Source organism: Equus caballus, chromosome 16, assembly GCF_041296265.1.
Source record: "Equus caballus isolate H_3958 breed thoroughbred chromosome 16, TB-T2T, whole genome shotgun sequence".
NCBI classification, from domain to species: Eukaryota; Metazoa; Chordata; class Mammalia; order Perissodactyla; family Equidae; genus Equus; species Equus caballus.
This window is the reverse complement of record NC_091699.1, coordinates 49000909-49019143: the sequence shown is the minus strand read 5'-3', so window position 1 is coordinate 49019143 and position 18235 is coordinate 49000909. Positions and strand designations below refer to the sequence as shown.

Below are 18235 nucleotides of genomic sequence, written 5' to 3'. Positions count from 1 at the left end.
AAGTAGCCGTAGATAATATATAAATGAAAGGGCATGGCTGTGTTCCAGTAAAACTTTACTTATGAACACTGAAACTAGAATTTGAATTTCCTATAATTTTCACATGTCAAAAAATCTTCTTTTCATTTTTTTTCTCAATCATTTGAAAAATGCAAAAACTATTTTTAGCTCATGGACTGTAAAACAAGTGGCAGGCCAGATTTGGCTCACGGCCATAGTTTGCTGACCCCTGCCCTACAGCATTCTTTCCTTAGAGGTGTGACTTGAAAATGGCTTAAAAACATGTCAAGCTCTGTACTTTGTTATGGTAGTTTTATATCTGTTTGCATGTACACTTCTACATATACATAGTGTTGTGGCTATCCATTGCTGTGTTTAAACCATCAAACTTAGTGGTTTGAAACAACCAATTTGTTTTGCTCACAGTTTTGTGGCCAAGAATTCAGGGATTCAGAGTTCATCTCTCTGAGGGAACCTCATCTCTGCTTAACATGGTACTGACTAGAGTGGCTCATCTGGGGCTAAAGGATCCACTCCCAAGATGGCTCATTCCTGGCTGGCAAGTTGGTGCTGTGTGTTGACAGGGAGCTTAGCTGGGGCTGCTGGTCAGGGTCTTTGGTTCCTCTCTATGTAGACCTTTCCACAGGCTGCTTGGATTTCCTCACAGCGTGAAAGCTAGGTTCCAAGATTGAGTTTTCCAAGAAACAGGAAATGGAAGCTGCCAATCTCTTAAGGCCTGGACTTGGAAACTTGTACAGCGACACTTCCGTTGTACTCCAGTGGTCAAAGTACATACAGGCTCTGGCGAGTCCTTACTGCCTTGCCTCTCTCTGACCATCAAGACCCAGGCATCTGGGGGCCGGCCTGGTGGCGCAGCGGTTAAGTTCACATGTTCCTCTTCTCGGCTGCCCGGGGTTGGCCGGTTCGGATCCCGGGTGTGGACATGGTACCGCTTGGCACGCCATGCTGTAGTAGGCATCCCACATATAAAGTAGAGGAAGATGGGTACGATGTTAGCTCAGGGCCAGGCTTCCTCAGCAAAAAGAGGAAGACTGGCAACACTTAGCTCAGGGCTAATCTTCCTCAAAAAAAAAAAAAAAGACCCAGGCATCTGGATTAGAAATGGTCACAAATTCTATACCGCTTTTCCCACTGAGAGGTGGGTCTTTGCCCCTTTCCTTTAAATCTGGGCAGACCCACTCCCTACCTGCACCCTTCTTGTACTCTCTTCCTTTTCTCTCTTGCTCCCTTTATCTTTAGGTTATGGCTTATTCGCAGGGTGACCTTATGTTCTCAGAGGTGGTCATACTTCTGAAGATCCTGGCTTACTTCCATGGAGCTCTGTCTACTTCATAGAGGGTTTGCAAAAGATTTCCATGCAATCTTCATAATACCCCAGCTAGCCAGATGCTAGTCTGACCAATAGATGAAGAATGGCAATTTTGGAGGTACCTTTCTTGCCCAGCATCAAATTTGATCTTCTGAATATCCAAACTCTGCGGTGATTGCCTTTGTTCCACTGGCCATTGGGATGTTTTACATGGATTAGTCTTGACCAGAGGTGCCTTGCATCTATACAGTGAGCTGGATAATTGCTGTATCTGGCAGAGAGACATTTAACAGGCTTATTCACCAGAGGAGTAAAGAGATTTTACTGGGAAAACAGGATTTTATCTGAGCATATTTATCAGTATAAAGCAGACCATTTAGTAGCTGATCAGCCTGTAGAAAAGCAGATAAAGGGGTGTGACTTTTCATCCCCCACAGTCTTACCATCAGGGTTCTGTGGAGTGGGAAATCAGATCAGAAAGCCTGACTTCATTCCTGGAACTTTGATCTCCCTATGTGTAAAACGGGATTGGGAAGTCTTTATATTAAAGGAGTTAGTTTTTTCTCCTTATTATAATAATGATGTATAAATGTACATTGTAGAAAAGGGAGAAAGAAAATCTCTTGTGGGCCAGCCCTGGTGGCCTAATGGTTAAGTTCAGCACATTCTGCTTGGCAGCCCCGGGTTTGGATCCCGGGGACAGACCTACACCACTCTGTTAGTGCCATGCTGTGCTGGTGGCCCATGTACTAAAAAATAGAGGAAGATTGGTATGGATGTTAGTTCAAGGTGAGTTTTCCTCAGCCAAAAAAAAAAAAAAAGGCCAGCCCCATGGCCAAGCGGTTAAGTTTGCACACTCCGCTTCAGTGGCCCAGGCTTTTGCTAGTTCAGATCCTGGGCGCCGACCTAGCACCACTCATCAAGTCATGCTGAGGCATTGTCCCACATAGCAGAACTAGAAGGACCTACAACTAGAATATACAACTGTGTACTGGGGGGGGGCTTTGGGGGAAAGAAGAAGAAAAAAAACATTGGCAACGGATGTTAGCTCAGGTGCCAATCTTTAAAAAAAAAAAAAAAAAGAGACAGTCTCTTGTGATTCCTACCAGTCAGCAAACTCCTCCATTATTTTCTATGTTCATCAAGAGCTGTCCATGTCACATACATACAAGGACATCTTGGACAGACCTGAGATCACACTGGACATATTTTTTTTTATTATTATTATTGAGTTCATAATAGTTTACAGCATTGTAAAATTTCAGTTGTACATTATTATTTGTCACCATATGAGTGCTCCCCTTCACCCTTTGTGCACACCTCCCAGCACCCTTTCCCTGGTAACACCTGAACTGTTTTCTTTGTCCAAGTGTTTATCTTCCACATATGAGTGAAACCATATGGTGTTTGTCTTTCTCTGTCTTGCTTATTTCACTTAACATAATACCCTCCAGGTCCATCCATGTTGTTGCGAATGGGACGATTTTGTCTTTTTTTTATGGCTGAGTGGTATTCCATTGTATATATATACACCACATCTTCTTTATCCAATCATCGGTCGGTGGGGACTTGGGTTACTTCCCTGTCTTGGCTACTGTGAATAATGCTGCAGTGAACATAGGGGTGCATAAGTCACTTTGAGTTATTGATTTAAAGTTCTTTGGATAGATACCCAGTAGCGGGATAGCTGAGTCATATGGTATTTCTATAAGTTTTTTGAGAAATCTCCATACTGTTTTCCATAGGGGCTGCACCAGTTTGCATTCCCACCAGCAGTGTATGATGGTTCCCTTTTCTCCACACCCTCTCCAACATTTGTTACTTTTTGTCTTAGTGATTATAGCCATTTTAATGGGTGTAAGGCAATATCTTAGTGTAGTTTTGATTTGCATTTCCCTGATGATTAGTGATGTTGAACATCTTTTCATGTGCCTATTGGCCATCTGTATATCTTCTTTGGAGAAATGTCTGTTCATATCCTCTGCCCATTTTTTGATCAGGTTGTTTGGTTGTGTTCAGTTGTGTGAGTTCTTTATATATTATGGAGATTAAACCCTTGTCAGATATATGATTTGCAAATATTTTCTCCCACTTGGTGGGTTGTCTTTTTGTTTGATTCCTGGCTTCCTTTGCCTTGCAGAAGCTCTTTAGTCTGATGAAGTCCCACTTGTTTATTTTTTCTTTTGTTTCCCTAGTCTAAGAAGACATGGTATTCGAAAAGATCTTTTTAAGATCTGTGTCAAAGAGTGTACTACCTGTATTTTCTTCCAGGACTGTTATGGTTTCAGGCCTTACCTTCAAGTCTTTGATCCATTTTGAGTTTATTTCTGTGTATGGCGTAAGATAATGGTCTACTTTCATTCTTTTGCATGTGGCTGTCCACACTGGATGTATTTTTTTTAACCATTTTTCATTCAGTGTAGCTTGAGTTTTTTCCCCTGGTTATTAAGTATTCTTTGGGAATGTAACTTTGAATGGCTGCCCGATGTTCTTGTGTATGTGAGGAACATTTCAGATCTTGGTCCCCAGGAGGCTTGTTGGGGTAACCTCCAAATCATATCCATCACTATTACTGTCATCTAAGCTACCATTTGCTCACCCCTTCCCAGGCTCCCCACCTCTGTTCTTGACCCGTCACTCTCTTTTCCATGCTAAGGCAAGAGACATCTTTATCTTTGTAACCTCCCCCGCCCCCATTACTGAGCTGCACTTAGAATCAAGCCCCATGTGATCTGGCCTCTGGCCTCCTCTCTCTTGCCTTTCCCTTTGCATACCGTGTCCCAGCTACACCAGCTTCTTTCTGTTCCACAAACATGCCAAGCTCATGGCCCACCCCAGGCCTCTGGTTGGTTCTTTCTTCTGTTGACATGGGTACAGCCACCTCTTCAGGCTTAGCTTGAACATTGTCTGGGGCATTGGAGCCCTTTTTCTCCACCTGGATGAAAGTAGCTTTGCCACAAAACCCTGTGTTATCTTCTTCTTAGCAAATTTTTGTACTTGAAATTCTTATCTTTTGTTATTCTGCATGTTTGACTCCCATCATATAGGCCCTCAAATGTTTATAGGCTGGCAGAGGGAATGAGGACCCTTTCAGTGCCTACAAACCTGCTTTGGATTGTCAGAGTCTCCCTAGCTGTGTGCAGGGAGAAATGCCAGCCCATGTCAAGGGCAGCAAGAGACTAACTTTGCCCGAGCTTCATGTGGGGTTCCCAGTGAGGGTTGGTCTTCCTGCCAATTTGGACATGGCCAAGTTGCCTAATGAGGACTCAGGTAGAGCGTGGTCTCTCCTGAGATCTGATGAGATTAGATGATGTGGTTGTCATACTTGCTGACTGGTCAGGTGATGTATATAGGGGTTGGTGATGGAATAAGTTAGTGTTTGTAGCAGACTGAGTAAAAATCTGTTGAAGGGATAGAAGGTTAAGCCTCATGCTGTGTGAGTTGCACTAGCCACTTTCCAAGCCTTCTTTGACCTGTATGGTTGTGGCAACTCTGTTGTGGAATCACAGTGGCAGGGGGTGTGCTGCTTGATGTTAGTCAGGTGTACCCATCAGGTAACATCAGTTCCTAAAACAAGGGCTTCCCTGTACTTTATATACCACACAGCAAGGAAGCAGGTCAGGAGAAAGAAGAGGGGACTTGCTTGCCTGGAGGATGTAGTCCTGTAGTGCTGTGTCCCACGCTTGATACCCTTTCATATCCAGACAGCTCTCGTCCAGTCTCAGCCTGGCTGGCACCTATTACTTCCCCTGCTGTTCTCTAGCTCTGCCTTAGGAATTGATTTCATGTTATCCACCCCAGCTTAACTCCCAGGTGGATTCCATTGACCTGATGATGCAAGAATGGACTGCGGGCTGTCTCCAGGCCCTTCTGGCCAGCATGACCTTCCTGAGAGACTTGTCCCGGGGACTCTCTCCTTTCCTGTGGCCTCAGGGTACCCCAAAGCAGATGGTCCTGGCTTCTGCCCCCTTGAATGAGACTGGATGCCTGTATGAAAAGCTCATCCAAGATCTTGTCTTTTCTTTGCTCTCACAGTTGCCTTTGGATCCTGGAGCATTGTCCCTCCTCATCAGGGTTTGTGGGGTTGGGTCACACAGAAGCCAGCTTGACCTTTGCTGGGTGGATCATAGGCTGTCCTGAGTTAGCTATAGTATACGTTACCCATCGTGACTCTTGTCTCCTTAGAGATTGGTGTTGGTTTCCTGCAGGTGCTTCTCCTCTGACTTGAGTGAGTGTGGGGCTGTGTGACGAAGATGATTATATGCCTAGAGACGTTCTAACCCCTCCTCTCTAGCGTGGTCAGGAGAGACATCTTTGCATCTCATGAAATGACTAGGCTGCCCCTCTAGAGCCCCCTCAAATACCTCATTTTGGTAGAGCCTGCAATGATGGCTTTTCATCCCTACTTCCTCTTAGCCTCCTTGCCTGGAGACGATGTGGACTTTCTCTCAGCCCAAGATGTCGGCAGACTGGGAGCAGCCCTTCCTGGGACTGTGCTCTTAGCTGCTGGTGTGGGCACTCAATTGTTCCCCTGAGAACAATGGACACTCTTTTTAGCCAGGAAGGGGAGCTCATGAAAGGAGCGTTTCTTTGGATGCTTGAGAGCTTTGTGGCAGCCCCGCCTGCGTGAGATGAACTGCAGTTTCTTTCTGCCTTGAGTGGGTGTTTCCTGGCTCTGAATGGACCCCTTGTGAGCACAGCACACCGGGGAAATGCGGGGTGGCGAAGGAAGGCATCCTTGGGGGTGGGTTGTCAGAATGGCATTTGTCCAGACACATCAACTCAAATACTTACTGAAAATACAGGCCTCTATGTTTAAAAAAAAAAAATTACAAGGACTGCAAGAATATGACAAAGTAAAAATAGATGGTGTCAGGGTTTGGGATTGAGGATCCTAAGAATTTTATTAATGGCTGTAACTATGCGAAGTTGTCCCTTACTTTTGGGGGAAAAATACTAATTTTTGTTTTTAGTTAAGAACAGTTAATGTCAGGTAAAATACTTCATAACTCAGACCAGAAGGGTACTGATTGGGCTGTGCAGATTGTGTTCAGAATGTGATCCTGTGGCCTTGGCCTTTGTGGCATAAGCTGTGTGCTCGTTTGAGGTTTGCATATCTAGCAGCAGGACCAATGATTATCTCTCTTGGCTCTGCTTTACTCAGCAAAGCAAAGGCCCCTCATACCCAGTTTCACCATGGTTCCTCACCTCGTGGGGACAAAGTCTTGGCCCCTTTTTTTTTTTTTTGATTTGATTTTTTCCTTTTTCTCCCAAAAGCCCCCCCGGGTACATAGTTGCAGATTTTTACTTGTGGGTCCTTCTAGTTGTGGCATGTAGAATGCTGTCACAGCGTGGCTTGATGAGCGGTGCCACGTCCACGCCCAGGATCCGAACTGCCGAAACCCTGGCTCACTGAAGCGGAGCATGCAAACTTAACCACTCGGCCACAGGACCGGCCCCAGTCTTGGCCCTTTGACCTCAGTCCAGAGGCTCTTCCTGTGGACCTGTGCCATCTCCCTGCAGCCCAGCCATGTGACTATGCATGTGCATCATTTGCAGAAGCTGAGTTTGGCCACAGAGCAGATTTGTCTCATTGTCATAGTCCGTGGCACAGACACAGGCTCACCTTGAATGTGAGTCAACACGATGGGGGCTTCTGAAACTTGATTGGAGGTTCAGACTTCCTCAGAACGACCATTTCCTACCTCCCTGAGCAGAGGAGCGCTCCTGGTCAGCCTGCCCCAAGGAGGCCTTGACCACCTCACGTGTGAGTGCCTCCAGGGTATTCCCTATGGTATTCCCAGCCATAGATGGCTGCAGGTTGGCCCAGCTCTACAGTTTGACTGAGGGGTGAGAGGGCTGAAGGGTCAGGAGCCGGTGACCAGGTCTGAGGGAGGTGGACACTTTGCCAGGGCAGGCTGCTAGAGGTCCAAGCAGTGGGGTGTCACAAGGCAGCAGTTCATGCCACTTTGAAATGGATCACTGAGAAGAACCTCTTGCACATCTGTGGGGAATTCAGAGGTGTTGGTTGGAAGGTGCTACCACTGAGGCCCAAAGAACCCTCCAAAAGGTTTATAATGTGAGGGAATTCTCACCAAATGCAGTTTCTTGTTTATATTTTTATTCTAAAGATCCTCTTTTACTGGCCATCATTAGCTCACGCAAGTGACATGGGTGTGAAAGTGCTTACCCATTTTTCTAGAGTGTTTGCTTGCCGTTTCTAAGTCCCACAACTCCTGTATAGGTGATATCTTACCCGTAAAGCTTAGGTTTTCTTGGTTTCTGAAGCCAGCAGTCATATAATTAATTAGGCCCTGATGAGAGTCTAATTCTTCAGTTTTGTCTTTCAGCTATGCCTAGCTGGCTGGCTCGTCCTGGGTAGAAACCTGCCTTTTGATGAGGGACTGAGTAATGGAGCTCCTCTGCCCCTTTGCTCTTTCTCCAAGTGTGGAAGGATACTAGTTTGGGGTGAGAGACTTTGCTTGTGTTGCATGGTGTTTTAACACAGGTGCTGTATCTTTATCAGACTGGGTGTTTGACAGTCTATTGTGTGAGAGAGGGCATCAGCAAAGCAATTGGAGAGAATGCCTCAGAACTGAACTGGGAGTCATTTACTAGTCATCTGCTGGTATAGATTGATGAGTGACCAAAGCCTTCACATTTGGCAGTTCCCTAGTCATTGGTCATGGTGATTCATTGTGGGCATCACTGGGTGGGTAGTCTTTAACTCTTTATGGGTCTGCCCAGGTTTTTGTGGTTTTGATTCTTAATATTTGGGGATGTACTTTTTGTTGTTAGTGCCATTGAGTGGATTCCAACTCCTTGCAACCCTGTGTACGGCAGAGCTGAACCCTGCTTGGTCTTTTTGCACCATCATCTCACCTTCCAGTGCTGTATCAGATAATTGTGCTATTCGTAGGGTTTTCTTGGCCAATTTTTTGGAAAGTACATGTCCAGGTCCTTCTTCCTAGTCTTTGTTAGTCTGAAACCTGTCCACCATGGGTGACCCTACAGGTATTTGCATGGCTTTCAGCATCACAGCCACATGCAGCCACCACAGTATGATAACCAACAGATGGGTGGTGTGGTTCCCTGACTGGGAAATGAACCTGGGCCACCGTGGTGAGAGCACCAGATCTTAACCACTAGACCACCAGGGCTGGCAAGATGTACTTTATGGATCAGAATTTCTAAAACTGGGTGTGTGGCTGTTTGAAGTCTTGTTTTCCCCAGTGCTGGGCTTGCCTTCCATCTTGCAAGCATGTCCTCTCTGATGGTGGCTGAAACTGGAAAGATTTCTGGCTCCTTCTGCGTGGCCTCTGAGCTACAGCCTATGATCTTCTCAAATCAGGCTTACTCCTGCAGTTTCTGCCTCTTGTAGCTGTTCTTACTGCCTGAAGGCTTCTTTCCAAGATGACTGCTTTATAAGGTTAGCATGCCTTGTCTCCCACAACTCCAAGGTATTGTTGGTGTTTGGTGATAGAGGGCTGAGTGAGCTGAAACCCTGGGGGAGTTCCATGGCGAGGACCAGCCTGTCACCCCAAACACATGTCCTGGTGCTGATGAGCACTTCACACAGATCTCTGGTTCCTGCCCCTTGCCTGTCATTCCTAGCCTGCAGCCCTTAGGGGGTTAATTGTGGGTAGTTACAGCTGGGGCAGAAATTTTTATATGCATAAACCAGGGACTCCATGGATAGTCAAAATCTCATGCTCAAATATGCCAGGATTTAGCACACCTGTTTTAGACTGAAGAGGAGGTGAATACTGGTCTTTGGGCTATCACCTGCAGCAGCAGGTCCATCCCCCTCCGCCGACTCCCCCTACCCGCTCCGCCGCCCCCCCCCCCTCCTGGCAGACAGGTCTTAACAGGCAAGCAGGTCTCTGAGGGTCCCCAGCCTCGGCCTTATTCCTCTGTAGGAGCCTGGCTTCTACTTGCCTGCAGCCTCCCCACTTCCCTTTGATGCTTTGGGATATGAACTGGGAAACAAGGCCTCAGTGTGTGCTGGGTCCAAGGCCAGCCGCAGAGTGCCCTGGACCTGTTCTTGCAGCAGCCTTACAATGTGTACTGGGTCCTCTCTCAGCCGACAGGAGTGAGTGGGGAACCAGCATTGATAAAGAGTCCAGCATGTGCCTGGCCTTGTGATCATCCAAGGATGGCGTTGTTTCCCCTTTTCACAGGTGAGAAAATGGGCTGCGGTGGGTCAAGCCTCAGCCTGCCTGGAGCTGGGATTCAGCCAAAGGCTCCCAGAGATGGGGCTTCCCTTCGGGTAGGCTGTTATTAATAGGGATGAGTCCTGGCTTGTCATAGGGGCTGCATCTCTCAGAAGGAGCTTTCATATCCCACTTCACCCTTAGGCCCTGAGAGGAAAAGAAGTCCAGAGCCTGGAAGTGTTGAAGGCTGAGGAGGATGTTTAAAGTTTCCTTGGGCTGAGGGACTCCTGCTTTGTTAGGGTAGAGCAGGAGTTGCATCTTAGAACATTCCCTCAATTGAGTGCCCTTGGGAGGGAGGGGCCACAAGTGGAATCCTTCAGGCATTGTGGATGCTGCCAGCCCTTCAGGCATGTTAAGGGGCTTTCTTCCAATGGCCTTGAAAATGCAGAGATGTCAGCATGTCTGTGGCTTGGCTAGATTCCTTATGGAACTCACATTTGTTTTGCTTCCTATGGCCCTTCTATTAAAATGAATCATTGCCATTCAAAGTGCTGCCTGGGCCTAACATTCCCAGTACCAAGATGCTCAGAGATGCATGGGTTTTAGAACAGTCAGGTTAGTACCTTTCCTTCCTGTCTGAAAAGTACCCAAGATCCTGGCGACTGTCTGCTTCAGGGCTGTAGATCCAGGTTGGACACTTGTCCTGTGGCCAGGGCATGGCTGGGACTCCAGGACTCTGAGGAGCTGGAATATGTAGAGGGAAAGGCAGATGAGCAGGTTGGAGAGGCTTAGCTCTGTTTTTCTGACGTGGCTTTTCCCAAGTATCTATAAAGCTGTGGGTAGATGATAGTGAAAGAATTTGTTTCAATAATCAAAATAAAGCTAGCTACCACTTCTGCTCTTCCGTCTCCCAGTTTGCAATTGAGCATTATAATTTGCTTAGTGAAACTTGGAGTTTTCTTTAATGTTTGTTATGTTACATGTTATTAACATGTTATAATGTTATTTGGCATAGTTTAAATAAGTGTATGTCTTCCAAGACTGGCTGTGCGTGAGAGCCGTGGACCAAGAGTAGCTGGGGTTTATTCCTTAGGAAATATCGGACAACAGAACGGTGGCTGTTGGGATCAGCAAAAAAGAAAGTGAGCCAGGCTGGGAAGCTTGAGGAGGCGGGGCCCTTCTCTGTTCCGTGTTGTAAAGTGCCCTTGTTGGGGGCCAGCCCGGTGGCGTAGTGGTTAAGTTCATGTGCTCCACTTTGGCTGCCTGGGGTTCAGCGGTTGGGATCCTGGGCGTGGACCTATATACCGCTCCTCAAGCCATGCAGAGGTGGTGTCCCACATAGAAGAACTAGAAGAACCTACAACTAGGATGTATAACTATGTACTGGGGCTTTGAGGAGGGAAAAAACAAACAGGAAGATTGGCAACAGATGTTAGCTCAGGGCCAATCTTCCTCACCAATAAAGAAAGAAAGAAAGAAAGCGAGAAAGAGACCTTGAGTAGCCAGAGACAGACTTGGAAAAGCACTGGGGCTGCTTACTCATCTGTGCTGATGGAACACACAGGGCTGGGCACAGGCCTAGCTGCCTGGCCACTCAGGAATGTCCCTTGAACTTGGCCAGCCAATTGGCACCCACCTCTGGAGCCTCTTCTGGTCTCTCCTGGCCCTGTTCAGTCTCCTCTACAGTTTGCTTCTCCTTGGTTGACTTTACCCAGAACTCCAGTATAGGTCCTCCCTTTGTCCTCTGTCTGCCCCCCCCTCTGCCAGATGTGCTCTCATCCCGGTGGTGGCCATTGAGATGGAGTGGGATTAGGAAACATCCTTGGGTGTCCAGAGACCTGGGTCCACACCTTCGCTCACCTACTCTCCACCTTTCAGGACCCCAATTCCTATCCCACCCGTGTAAAACATCTCATGCTTCCCTGACTACTCCATTTGGGCCTTAAATCTTCATTTTTTTTAAAAACAAGAGCATTCAGCCTTTGCTTTATATGTTTGTATGTGAATGTTTCAGTTTTCATATTTAACGTAATTGAACTGGAAAAATTTAAAGCATAGGTTTTTCAGCCAAAATATTTGAAATAAGTATTCTTTTTGTAGCTAAAAAGATTTGAAAGGAAAAATATATTTAATGTTTTTCATGGATTTGAAGACACCCATATTTATAGATATTTTACCATTTCTGATGTTGGCTGTGTTTGCAGTAGGTGGTGAATGGCGGGATGGAGGATTCTTACTGGTGCATTAATTAGATGATTGTGCACCTTAGAGTTGATGGAATGGGGTATCGCAAAAGCAGCACTGTTCACAGACCCTCAGTGAACTCAGTGATATATAGGGCATCAGTAAAGGACAACCCCAATAATAGTAACTCCTAATACTGTCAGATGTCTTCTCATGGGTTTTTACTGGAGGTAGGAAGCCTGTTTATAGGAGGGTAAGTGTCTGGTCTCTGATAAGGTTGATGGAATGGCATATTGCTCGGATACTTGCGTCCTGGCTAGGAAGATCAGGTACAAGCTTAGGGTCTCCTCCCCAGCACTCAGAAGCCCAAGGCATAAGAGCCACTGGGGAGCCCAACAGGCATGGCTCTGGCCTTCCTGCTACAGGGAGGGAAGCATTTTAGTGTCCCTCTGCTGACGAGCAATGGCCATTAAGGGCAATTCCTGGACTGAGGCTGGCAGTAAGAAATGCCGTCTATTGGCCAGTGTGTCTCTGGATTTGATGGGACAGGACAGTGGAACTGAGAGTGCCTTCAGGCAGACTAGAGAATGGGTGCCACCTTCCTTGCACTGAGGGGAGGAGTCGAGGAGTTTCCCCAAGGTGAGAAGAGTCCTAGATGGGGCCTGGGTAAAAGGGAAATCTTGTTTCCCTCTTGTCAGCTGATGGTGGAAGTCTTTATGGTAGCATTCCTTTGGATTCTTTGAGTATTACCAGTTATGTTCTTTTGGAAAAGGACTTCCACCTTGAAATAAGTCTGGGAGGTGCTGTTGGGTGGAATAAGGGGATGAGTTCCTTAGGCCTGCTTCTGTACCTGGGCTCTCCAAGGGCAGAGGTGGGCTCTGTACATTTCCCAAATAGAACTCTCTTTTTGAGAGACCAGAGCTCCTTGGAATGCCTTTGATAAACTCTCTTCTAGAATAGTTGTTTCTAGTCTCCCATCCTGGGTATTGTCATTTTTGTTGAGGTTTGAAAAGCAGGGTTAATTAAGGCATTAGATACAATTAACTGTGTTTGCTACCCAGATGTGCCCCACTATCCTTGAATGTAATGTGGTGGTTATAAAGTGAGTCGTTTGGGGACCTTGAGTTGTACCTTGCACCTAGACCTGTGTGCATTTCCGCTCTGAGCAGGAAAGTCACTCTACACCAGGCATATTGCTTGAGCAAAATTCTGAATTATAGCTCAAGCCTATCACACAGTTCAGGCTAGGCCAGTGGTTAACTGTTGTGATCATTTTCAGGTTACGCAGTGACAGTAGCACTGAACTCATACTGGTGTCTCTTCTAGGTATCAGCGGCAGGGAAGGAGGCCTTGCCGTCCTGGCTGCACTGGGACTCGGAGAGCCACACCCTGGAAGGCCTCCCCCTTGACACCGATAAGGGTGTGCATTACATTTCCGTGAGCGCTGCACGGCTGGGGGCCAATGGGAGCCACATCCCCCAGGCCTCCAGCGTGTTTTCTATTGAGGTCTACCCTGAAGACCACAGTGAGCCACAGTCCTTGCGGGCAGCATCACCAGACCCTGGTGATGTGGTGTCATCTGCCTGTGCTGCCGATGAGCCTGTGACTGTCCTGACGGTAATTCTGGATGCTGACCTTACCAAGATGACCCCAAAGCAAAGGATTGACCTCCTCCACAGGATGCGGAGCTTCTCAGAAGTGGAACTTCACAACATGAAGCTGGTGCCAGTGGTGAATAACAGACTGTTTGACATGTCAGCCTTCATGGCTGGGCCAGGAAATGCAAAAAAAGTGGTAGAGAATGGGGCCCTGCTTTCCTGGAAGCTGGGCTGCTCCCTGAACCAGAACAGTGTGCCTGACATTCGTGGTGTGGAGGCCCCTGCCAGGGAGGGTGCTATGTCTGCCCAGCTTGGTTACCCCGTGGTGGGTTGGCATATCGCCAACAAGAAGCCCCCTCTCCCCAAACGCATCCGGAGGCAGATCCATGCCACACCCACACCTGTCACTGCCATTGGGCCCCCAACCACAGCTATCCAGGAGCCACCATCCAGGATTGTGCCCACGCCTACATCTCCAGCCATTGCTCCACCAACAGAGACCATGGCTCCTCCGGTCAGGGATCCTGTTCCTGGGAAGCCCACGGTCACCATTCGGACTCGAGGTGCCATTATTCAGACCCCAACTCTAGGCCCCATCCAGCCCACTCGGGTGTCAGAGGCTGGCACCACAGTTTCGGGCCAGATCCGCCCAACAATGACCATTCCTGGCTATGTGGAGCCCACAGCAGTTGTCACCCCTCCCACAACTACCACAAAGAAGCCAAGAGTATCCACGCCAAAATCAGCCACGCCTTCTACTGACTCCTCAACCACCACAACTCGAAGGCCAACTAAGAAGCCACGGACACCCCGACCAGTGCCCCGGGTCACCACCAAAGCTCCCATCACCAGATTGGAAACTGCCTCCCCACCTACTCGCATCCGCACCACCACCAGTGGGGTGCCCCGTGGAGAACCCAACCAGCGACCAGAGCTCAAGAACCATATTGACAGGGTGGATGCCTGGGTTGGCACCTATTTTGAGGTGAAGATCCCATCAGACACCTTCTATGACAACGAGGACACCACGACTGATAAGCTGAAGCTGACTCTGAAGCTTCGGGAGCAGCAGCTTGTAGGTGAAAAGTCTTGGGTACAGTTCAACAGCAACAGCCAGCTCATGTATGGCCTGCCTGACAGCAGCCACGTGGGCAAGCATGAGTATTTCATGCATGCCACAGACAAGGGGGGCTTATCAGCTGTGGATGCCTTTGAGATCCATGTTCACAGGCGCCCTCAAGGAGACAAGGCTCCTGCACGATTCAAGGCCAAATTTGTGGGTGACCCAGCACCAGTGTTGAATGACATCCATAAGAAGATTGCCCTGGTGAAGAAGCTGGCCTTCGCCTTTGGGGACCGCAACTGTAGTACCATCACTCTGCAGAATATCACACGGGGCTCCATTGTGGTGGAATGGACCAACAACACACTGCCTCTGGAGCCCTGTCCCAAGGAGCAGATCACGGGGCTTAGCCGGAGGATCGCTGAGGATGATGGGAAACCTCGGGCTGCCTTCTTGAACGCCTTGGAGCCTGACTTCAAAGCCATGAGCATTGCTGTCACGGGCTCTGGCAGCTGCCGGCATCTACAGTTTATCCCTGTGGCACCACCCAAGAAGGTGCCCTCAGAGGCACCACCTACGGAGGTGCCAGCTAGGGACCCTGAGAAGAGCAGCGAGGATGACGTCTACCTGCACACAGTCATTCCAGCTGTGGTGGTTGCAGCCATTCTGCTCATCGCTGGCATCATTGCCATGATCTGCTATCGCAAGAAGCGGAAGGGCAAGCTCACCCTTGAGGACCAGGCCACCTTCATCAAGAAGGGGGTGCCTATCATCTTTGCGGATGAGCTGGATGACTCCAAGCCCCCACCCTCCTCCAGCATGCCACTCATCCTGCAGGAGGAAAAAGCCCCCCTACCCCCTCCCGAGTACCCCAACCAGAGCGTGCCCGAGACCACTCCTCTGAACCAGGACACCGTGGGAGAGTACACGCCCCTGCGGGATGAGGATCCCAATGCACCTCCCTACCAGCCTCCACCGCCCTTCACAGCCCCCATGGAGGGCAAGGGCTCCCGTCCCAAGAACATGACCCCATACCGGTCGCCCCCTCCCTACGTACCCCCTTAATCCACAAGCGCCTGGGTGGAGGCAGGGGTCGGGCAGGGCCCTGGAGACAACATGGTATTGTCTGTGGAGATCCGTGGCCTGCAGACCATCGCCCACTGGGAGCCGACACCTGACCTAGCACACACTGACACACACGGGGCCTGGACAAGCCTGCCCTCTCTGGTCCTCCTAAACCCCAAAGCAGCTGGAGAGACTTTGGGGACATTTTTACTTTTATTTTTTGCCTAACAGCTTTTTGTTTGTTCATAGAAAATTCTTCGCTGCGTTTTTGATGGCTGGCTCTGAAAGCACCGTTTGGAGTAGAGGTAGATGGAGGGAGCGAGGAACCGTGAATGAACTTGCAGGCAGTGCTGGGCAGCCTCCCGGCCCTCTGCGTTTTGCCTTTAACACTAACTGTACTGTTTTTTCTATTCACGTGTGTCTAGCTGCAGGATGTAACATGGAAAACAGTAGCTAAAGATTAAATTCAAAGGACTTTCAGAAGTTAAGGTTAAGTTTTTACATTTAATCTGCTGTTTACCTAAACTTGTATGTATAATTTTGGGGTGGGTATGGGAAATTGCTTTGCTAAAAATAAGCTCCCAGGGTGTTTCAAACTTAGAGAAGACCAAGGGACAGTATTTTTTATCAAAGGAATCCTATTTTTTCACACTACGTAAACTTGGTTGCTCTGATACCCCATAGACTGACTGGGGGCCTTCCGGCCCTGGCTCAAGGGCCAGGGCCCTGGTGCTGGGCTTGCTCTCCCGCTGTTGCCAGGGGCTGGAAGCTGGAGGGGCCTCTTGGGCCATGAACATCCGTACCCTGACCCCATGCATGCTAGCGGCCCACCACCAAGGGGTCTTTATTTCCATGGAAAGGGGACTCCAAGAGGCAGTGGTGGCCGTGGCCCCCAACCTAGGTGCTCCAGGGTGGGCCAGCTGCTTATGGGGGTGCCTGGGGAGGTCGAGGGACTCGACCACATCAACCTGTTTTCTTTTACCCTTCTTCTGTCTGTTATTCCTCCCTCAAAAAGGAATATCATGGTTTTTGAAACACTCAGTGGGGGACATTTTGGTGAAGATGCAATATTTTTATGTCATGTGATACTCTTTCCTCACTTGACCTTGGCCGCTTTGTCCCAACCAGTCCACAGCCCCACCCTGACCCACCCCACCCCTCTTCTCTGGCGCTCCAGTCCCAGGCCTTGGGCCTGAATGACTGGGAAGGGTCTTCTGGCTAGGGAGGAGTGCCAGCAATAGTTCATAGTAAAAATCTGTGGGTTCTCAAAGCTAATTTTTTACTAAAGTTTTTATACAGCCTCAAATTGTTTTATTAAAAAAAAAAGATTAAAAATGGTGATGCTTACAGCAGTTTGTACAACCTCTTAGTGTTGATTCCATGGAACTGACGGCTTTGCTCATTTTGATTTTTTCTCCCCTCCTTTTCCTAACAGTTTAAATTCTAGAATTACACTGGGGCTTCTTTTGCCTTTTTTAGCAGAATGTCCATCCATCCATCTGGATCTCTGTCCCATGTCTCAGGGGTACCCACTCTGCTTTGATTCTCCTCCTTTGGAAGAAACCATTTTGAACATGACTATTCCTGATGTCTGGGAGTTATTTGGGGTACCTTTTAGGAATGCCTTTTGCAATAATGTATCCCTTCAGTGATTGAGGGCAGGTGGGTGGACCCAGGCTCCCTTTGCACACCGAGCAGCCACTTCTAAGCCATATCGACCGTTTTTGCAGAGGATTCATGTGTGCTGCCTCAGGAGGGGAGGGCAGGTAGGAGGGTACGGGGAGCTTCCCATTGCACCTTCTCCCACAAGGCTCAGTCCCTCTGCTCTCCCCAGCCCCCAGTGGATTACTTGAGTGAGCAGTGCCCCTTTTGTGGGAGTCTGTGGATGAGCGCTCAGCAGACCTCTGTGACTGGGCCTAGTGCTTCCAAGCCAGAGTTTCCGCAGTGCCCCAGAGTCACGAGCACAAGTAGGGTCTGACCTGGTGAGATTATTTTTGATGACCTCATCAAAAAATAAACAATCCCCAATGTTCCAGGTAAGGGCTTTGAAAGGCCTTCCAAACAGCTCTGTTGCCCCTAGCAACACCATTGGGCACTGCCACTCAGAGACATGGCTGGCCCAGAATGGCCTGTTGCCATAGCAAATGGAGGCGATGGGGCAGTGAACAGAATAACAACAGCAACAATGCCTTTGTAGGCAGCCTCCTCCCCTGAGCACCAGTCAGGCGATGGCCGGTGGACTTTGTGAGACAGAGAGCCAATTTCACATTCAAGTGTTCACCAACCACTGATGTGTTTTTATTTCCTTCTATATGATTTTAAGATGTGTTTTCTGCATTCTGTATAGAAACATATCAAACTAAATAAAAGCAGCGTCTTTATTACAATGCCATTGCCTCCAAGCATCTGTTTCCCTGGCTCCTACACATTCTAGGACATAAGTGGTGGGGAGCTGGAGTCCATGTGATAGAAGAGGGGACCCAGCCAGGCTCACTCAGAGGTGGCCTTTGAGCAGCTGACTCGATAGCCTCCACAACCTTACTATTTCTGTGTCCACTGGGAGGGGTGAGTGTATGCTCCAGAAGCTCTGCTGACGTGTGAGCCCTCTTTAAGCAACTCTTCCACCTGAGTCAGCTGAGACAAGTCTCCTTGAGCCTCAATTTCCTCATCTGTAGAGTGGGGTGCAAGGGCAGAAAACCCAGTGAGACTGGGTGGGGTGGGAGGGTGGTGGGAAAGGTCCTGCCATATGCCATCTGTCCCAGAGTGGGTCAGCCCCTGCAGCTCCTGGGCAGGGTTCCCTGAGTCTGGACCCTTGCAAAAATGGGGACTAAGGGATTCCTCT

The 18235-nt window shown here is 48.5% G+C and overlaps 1 protein-coding gene across 16 annotated transcripts in view; it reads left to right on the top strand.

Moving 5' to 3' along the window:
• DAG1 (dystroglycan 1) overlaps positions 1–17780 on the top strand; it is a 59286-nt gene extending 41506 nt beyond the window's left edge. For all 16 annotated transcript variants that reach the window (XM_070237601.1, XM_005600662.3, XM_001497613.7 and 13 more), the window contains one exon: positions 12994–17780. In XM_070237601.1, coding sequence (XP_070093702.1) covers positions 12994–15393 — 2400 coding nt within the window. In that variant the 3' untranslated portion in view covers positions 15394–17780. The remainder of the gene's footprint in view (positions 1–12993) is intronic.
• Positions 17781–18235: the final 455 nt, after the last annotated feature.